This window comes from Trachymyrmex septentrionalis, unplaced genomic scaffold (genome assembly GCF_001594115.1).
Source record: "Trachymyrmex septentrionalis isolate Tsep2-gDNA-1 unplaced genomic scaffold, Tsep1.0 scaffold65, whole genome shotgun sequence".
In the NCBI taxonomy this organism is placed as follows: Eukaryota; Metazoa; Arthropoda; class Insecta; order Hymenoptera; family Formicidae; genus Trachymyrmex; species Trachymyrmex septentrionalis.
Genome location: NW_017305832.1, coordinates 812,645 through 820,105, shown reverse-complemented (window position 1 = coordinate 820,105; position 7,461 = coordinate 812,645). Strand labels below are relative to the sequence as shown.

At 31.1% G+C, this 7,461-nt stretch overlaps 1 protein-coding gene and 1 long non-coding RNA gene across 2 annotated transcripts; one reads left to right on the top strand and one right to left on the bottom strand.

Moving 5' to 3' along the window:
• Positions 1-2,837: 2,837 nt before the first annotated feature.
• On the top strand, positions 2,838-4,061 carry LOC108753103. Its single transcript, XR_001939601.1, has 3 exons — positions 2,838-3,123; positions 3,595-3,644; positions 3,993-4,061. It is a non-coding gene; the product is annotated as an uncharacterized LOC108753103 (long non-coding RNA).
• Positions 3,382-6,630, bottom strand: LOC108753102 (structure-specific endonuclease subunit slx1). Its single transcript, XM_018494441.1, has 4 exons — positions 6,276-6,630; positions 5,652-5,909; positions 4,207-4,258; positions 3,382-4,095 (listed from the first exon to the last, which is right to left on the bottom strand). Exons 2-4 carry the CDS (start codon positions 5,834-5,836, stop codon positions 3,517-3,519), a joined length of 816 nt encoding a protein of 271 aa, XP_018349943.1. The 5' UTR covers positions 5,837-5,909; positions 6,276-6,630; the 3' UTR covers positions 3,382-3,516.
• Between the last annotated feature and the right edge of the window lie 831 nt (positions 6,631-7,461).

Sequence of the window (7,461 nt, the reverse complement as noted above, 5' to 3'; positions counted from 1 at the left end):
TGCATCACATTTCTTTTTGTTCTTTTATTTTTAGCAATGGCTCTGTTAGCAGTTTTAAGCTTTTCATTTGCTTCTTTGAGTTTTCTTTTCAACTCTTCCTTTTTATTGTCATCGTCTGATTTGAATGTTGCTGCAGTGGTATCACACTGAACAGAGTTTTGAATATTCTACGGAATATGCTCCACGTGTATATGCATTTGTATTGTAACTTCTTTTGATGTATCCGAGAGAAGTGTGAAAGACGTTTTGTAAAGTCCTTCGTAATTTACCTATTAGAAAATATATAATCATTTTGTATATTCTATATTTTACATCATATTTAAAGTGAATGAACATACTGTACGAGTATGAGAGTTTTCTTCTTTTCCTTGATAAATAATTGGAAAAATTGTTGGCACAACATTATGTTTTAATTTTCTTGTCCCATCGACTCAAGTTTTCTCCCACATGTTTTCAGCAAAATGGATTTAAAAAATAATATTACATACTAATAAATATTTGTCATTTTACTTAATAAATATTACATAACTTATTTCATAAACACGTAAATTTTTTCACTATTGTTTTTTTTGCATCCGGGCACACAACAACTAGTCATTTTTTCTGAGAAAAAAATAATAGTCGCAATTTATAAAAAGGTTAGAATGTTATTTTTCTACTACATAATATATATATATAATATATATATTTTATTTATATCATTAATTCAATATCTTTAATAAGATCATAATGCTTACCTGTTTATAATTCAAATGGAATTAAGCATAATATTTATGGCATCATCTCTCACCTTTCCTTGACATCGCTGATAACATAATTTTCCTGCCACCAGGAAAACTACAGACCCAGTGCAGTGATATTGCGCAGGATCATAGACGCCATTTTAGTTCCAAACCAAAGTATGTCCAGACTTTTATATATAGAGAACGATCGTTCTCGCAATTTTTGGTCATACCAGTTTTCGCGTTTTCCTCGAAAATTAGTTTTTCAAAACTGGTGGGAAAGATAAATATAATTCAAAAACTATTCGATCGATCGAATTGTCCCTATGTACACATATTGTTTAATTTATCATATTGTCATAATTTGTCGATAAAACTATAAATTTAGTAAAATAATTAATTAAAACAATTGTTATTACATAAATAAATTGAAATTTTTGGGGTTAAAATCGTACCTATGTTTTTAAAGTGCCGCCATTTTATTAATTTTCAGCTTATTTTTTAGGTTTATCGACAAGATATTGTCATACAAAATAAGAAACCATTTTGTTTTTTTGTTACAAATACAAAAAGCGTTAGATTTCCCATCGATTCACGATTCCGGCGACGAGATTGCGTCAACATTTATTTATAAAAGTTACAAAATGAATTACATTGAAATAAAAAAAAATTTTTTCAATCTTTAATATATGTAATAAAACACCAACAATTTTTTAAATGATCCAATGCATACTTTAAAAAAAGTTTCTAAAAATGACCTTTTTTTTAGCGGTTTACATAAGGCGACCTCCTTAATTACTTAAAAATTGACAAATATTACACCCGTATTCATAGTCCTTTCTTATTTTAAGGATGGAGGAAGCCTCCATGAAGGATTCTTCAAAGCCTCCTTGTTTCATAAACTGATCTCAAGTCTGCCTTCCCGAAGGAAGGAATATTTTAGGGATTTTAGTAACTTACTGAAGACATCATAATATATGCAAACCTAATATCGTGAATTACGAATAATAAAGATTATAAAGGTATTGTTGATTAAATAAAATCGTGATTAAGCATTTTGCAACAATAATGGACAAAAATAAAACTAATAACGAATTCAATTGGACGTACTAAGTGTGCACTGATGCACATTAAAACCAGCGTACATACATAAAATAACGTAAATATATGTTTATAAATAAACATAAAAATCGATTAAATCGTGAAATACTCAATACATTTTATTGCATTATTAGGTAAAATATGTATTTCATAATTCGAGATATTTGCATTTTATTTTTATACTAAAATTAAATAAGTGTACAACTTTAATATGCATCCAGTCGAATTCGCTGTAAAAAAAAGCTATCAAAAATAATTATCGACGCGACAGATCTAAATTAAAAGCTATCGAAAGTAAAAAGACCAGTGTGACAAAATAAATTTAGAGGTTTGTTTGGTTATAAAAACTGCACTTCCTCTTCAAGGAAAGTACACTCAAGGAAGTTACACTCGTAATCTCCCTTAAGAAAAGAAAACTAATAAGGCTTCTTATTTGGTCAAGAAAAGTTTATGAAACGTGAAATGAGGAAAAAGGAATTCTCATTCTTCATATGAATAAAGGTATCTTCAATATTTTGTTTCCTTAAATATTCTCAACTTTATAAAAATATATATCTATAAATATAAAAGAAAATGCATCATCTTTACTAAAAAATTAATCAAAAATTCTGAAAAAATTTTTGGAATTCAATGCGAAGAAAATAAATAATTTTTATCTCTTGCTGTTTTTCTGTAAAGTTAATAATATTTGAGTAAAAAATTATTGAAGACCAATATTCGGCAATTTTTAGTAATTAATATCTTGTTAACTATTGTGAAAATTGCAAAATGATAGAGGACTTTTCGACTCAGTTTAGTCCGCTCTAGAGTCCCCTAGAGTTCCCTAGAAAAATCTGGCCATCTGCCCATGTTTTCGATTTCATATTATAAGCATAAAGAAATGTTATAATTGTAAAAAAATAATATAGTTATAAAGAAATATATATACAATTTGTTTAATAAAAATATAAAATTTCAAATAAAACATAGTTTCAAACAACGAAACAACGACCAGTATCAAATATGTCCCGCACATACCTTCGCATGGAAGTGCGCCGGTGGGAGAGTAATAAAAATGTGAAATCGAAACAAAAAGCCCGGCAGGCGTAAAAATTGGGAATGACGCAATATCCAAGCCAAGACAAACACATCCGTCTTAGTTTATGGCCGCAGCATAGACTCTTGCATAACGCATAATGCATAAAGGAATCAATCAATTGAAATTCTTCGTTTCCACGGAATTGGAGGAAAGGAAAGATTCTAATTGCGGCCTTTACTCACATCACAGAACTAATTCCTAAGTACGAAAGTGTATAAAAGTGTAAGTATTAAGAACATATCATCATCACTTTTGTGACATTTTGAGGGCATGGCCAGACTGTTTTTTTTAGGGATTGTAGTCCACTCTAGCACAAGCGTTTTATTAAAACTTATCAGGGCTACGTTTCAAAACTTCCTCTCCGAGGAACATTTTATTCTGTATGCTATAGTATACGTAACGTGTAGTATATATTTCGAGTAAAATTTTTCTCGAAGAGGAACGTAGTCCCCCTCTCTCTATGTGTGTGTGTGTGTGTGTGCGCGTATACATGTGTGTGTGTGTATACATATACATACAATGAAAGGTATGATAATTTAGATTGCTGATTTGAAGTACAAGGTAAAAATTCGTATTTATTATATTTTAGATAATTATAAGATCTTATTTGTATGACTAAATATTATCATTACTGGAAAAATTAATATTAATTTCTTCAGGACCTTGATAACAACCGTTCTTTTTTCTTATAAGGTCTCCCCAAAGGACATCAGACTTACACATAGGGCAAATACCCTCGATTGGTAAGATCATATCATCTTTACAAAATTCTTTTGCTAAACAGATTAAATGAACAATCAAAAGGCACTTCGGTTTTATACAAGTGACAGAATCATTTTCTATCATACTCGAGTCGCAAAGAGAACACAATATTAATGATTTTTTTATTGGCAATTGTGATTCTTGTGATAGAATATTATCTTCATTCGTTTTTTGTGTTTGTTTAACTTTACAACTAGTGACTTTGCTATAACATATGGGCATGTGTAACGGTGGAGATATGTATTCGTAATAATTTTTTGAAAATTGATAGTCCAACCATCGTACAGTTAAAGGTAGACGACACCAAGGCCCAATTTTTAACATTTCAGAGAGGACTATCAATCTAAAATCAAGTATCTTTTGCGATGATTTCTTCCTAGGAACATGTTTTAGTCGCCTACTTATATCTGGATGTTGCCAAGCCCATTCAAACTAAAACAATGAAAGTAATGTAATGTGTTTATGATATAAAAAAAATAAATTTATTTAAAAAAATTACACAATTTTTTTTCTTAAAAAAATATAAATTTGCTCAAAACTTACTCTAAGTGCAGAAGTGCTGTTGGGAAATCCGTGAACAATCAAGATCATGTTCCTGAATATGATAATTTTATAGGAAATTAGAATATACATATAAAATATCTATTTCATTGGTTTGTTTTACATTATTTATATAACTATATACAGAGTGTCTATAGTGCCAAAACTGTTACAGTGACTTTCACCATATGAAAACAAGTCGAAAATGTCTAATAAACATATGTCTAATTCTGAACGGTTTCAGAGTTACGGGATATTGAAGTAAGAAAACATGAATTGTAGTAAATATTGTTTAATGTTCATTATTCTGTTGTTCTAAATCCTCTTTTTCTGATCTTTCATTTGTCCTCTAAATGTAAACAAATACACATTTCTCCATGATCACTATCCTTATTAAATTGGAACAGGCCAGGTCGCTCCTACTAAATGGCCAGTGAGAAATCCCAACCTCACACCACTGGATGTTTTCATTGGAGACGAATAAAAGATCTAGTCTACCGGAATAAGATTCAGAATGTAGGACAATTATAGCAACTGATACTTAACGCTGTCGATGTCATCTACGAAACTCCAAAGATTTGTCATCAAGTCCAAAACAATTTATTAATTCATGCTAGAGTAGAAAGTGTATAGAAGTCAATGGAGGAATTTTTGAACATCTTTTGAAAATATTAAATAGAATAATGAACATTAAATAATATTTACGATAATTTATGTTTTCTTACTTCAATATCTCATAATTTCAAAACTGTTTGGAATCAGATATATGTTTATTAGATATTTTCAACTTGTTTTCGTGCTGAAACTACGGTAACAGTTTGACATTGTATGCAGAAATACCCTATGTGTGTATGATATACAGAGCATCCCAGAAATAGTAGTCAAACTTTAGTACCATATTCTACTATTCCTAAGGATGAAAAATGTCATATAAACGCAGATCTGGAAATTTCTTCCTTTTTGAGATATAAACATTTTTTGTTCATCTCAAAAGTTTACATGAATAGATATTACATGAAATAAATGTTGTGTAGATGAGTAAGTACTATCATGAAAGCTTATCATAATAAATTAATTCTTATCTAAACGTTGTATGATTAAAATAATTACCAAGATGATTTATTCAAATATTGAGGAAGCAGATATATTCGTATGAATAAGCTAATGGAAATTTCAGAGAAGTACAGCAGCTATATTGCGAAGCACAAGGTAGTCATTTTCAGCAATTTCTTTAAGTAAATTACAAATCTTTAAAATATTCTCTCGTAAACAAAAAATGTTTATATTTTAAAAAGGAAAAATTTCTGGACCTATATTTATATGACCTTTTTCATCCTTAGGAATGTAGAATATGATACCGAAGTTTGGCCACCTATTTTTGGGACGCAGTGTGTGTGTGTGTGTGTGTACACGCGCGCGCGCGCGTGTGTAATAGAGTTCTTAATTACCATGGTCCTCTGTTACTAGTTTTCCATGCTCCACCATGCTTCTTACCAGCATTATGTTGCTTAATTCTACGTCTTGGATCCACAGTATAACCTATATAAGTTCTTCCCTTATATTTTGTATTCATACAATATAATAAATATACTCCAAAAAAATGTTCTATCACTTCAGATTCTTCTTCCATCATTGAGCATTTTAAATTTGTATACTTGGAATCGTATCACAGTATACAAGATTGGTAAATGCTAAGATCCCTCCATCTTAAATTTCGATAAAAAAAGTACACTGAATTGATGCGTTTTCGTGTAAAAATAAAGATTTGACAAGAAAGAAAGATAATTATTTATAGTGAATTTGATTACTTGCTACAATGGATCAGTGCATATTAAAAGCTACTTTATATAAAATATCTCACAATACAGTGATACTCTTATCAACTTTGACAATAAAATGATACACATATATTTTGTTAAACGTGACAATATCATTAATAGATAGTTAATCATTTAAAATATTTACATACTATTATATTTAACTTTGCTAATATCATGTAAAGCAGTTTTTAGTATGCACTGATCTAATGTAGTGCAAAAGTGACTGAATTAGCATATATATAACTACCTCACCTCCGATTTTAATGAAAATAAACTCGTCACCGCGTTTTTACTTAAAACAAAAGAATCCGGCAGAAAACCGCGGCAGTGGGCCCCGCGAATCGAGATATTTAAGCATTAAAGTTGACGACTATTGAGGTTAGATCTGTTAGCCACAAAATACTGCGATCAGGACATCTATGCTTGGGCTATGTTCCAAACTTCCTCTCAGGGGCACTATTCTGTAACTGTTTTTGCACGCTTATCGACAGTTGTCAGTGTCATTGCGCAGATATTTTATATGATGAAAAAGCTGCGCAATAATATCGACAACTATTGGCAAGCGTGTAAAACAGTTACAGAATAGCAGCCCTGAGGAAAATTTTATTCGAAATATATAGTAACGTATACTATAGCATATAAAGTAAGATCAGAGAGAAACCTGAGAGAGGGATATGACGGTCCAAAACCTGTAACCGCAAAATGCTGCCGCGCACTATTGCCCTCTGATAAAGTGGACGAAAAATACATAACAACGTTTACTTTTCTTGCGGTACATCGTTCACTTTTCAAGGTTGGAAATCGATATTTGATTCATATAATCGTGTTACACATGTAGCTGCGTTCGGACGTGTCTCGCGATCCGCTTATCTTCGCGATGTTCTCTGTTCTCTCTATTCTGCATTAATAAACGTTCTTATTCTTGTTCTTAATTGTCGTGTCTTTATTTCGGCGATTCGAGGTGCGCGCTGCGAGAACAACCTCGTAAAATCGATCGCACGGGCGTTACAATATTATATATAATAGAATAAGCATCGAGGAAAATTTGTTACTACAATTGATCAGCCGCCATTTTAGTTGGGACGATATTTGAGCGAATCAGAAGCGTTCGCGCGCGCGCTGCGATGGATGTAACACGATTATAGGCCGAGTGTTCCACCTTTTGATAAATTTTATCTGTAAAGTAAATCTGGTAATCCGTGCATGTGATTGGGTAATCTTGCTACTTACCTCACAGGTAAAATTGACTAAAAGATGGAACAACCAACCTTATACGTAGGCTGTTGGAAAAGTTTCTGCAAACAATATGAAAAAAACCATATACAATTCGGTAAATGGCTTTATTGTTTTTCGAAGTATTCGTCTTTAAGATCGATACATTTTTGCATACGCTCGAATTTTCGAAGCATTTTTTCCACTCTAAGCTGTAACTCAGATA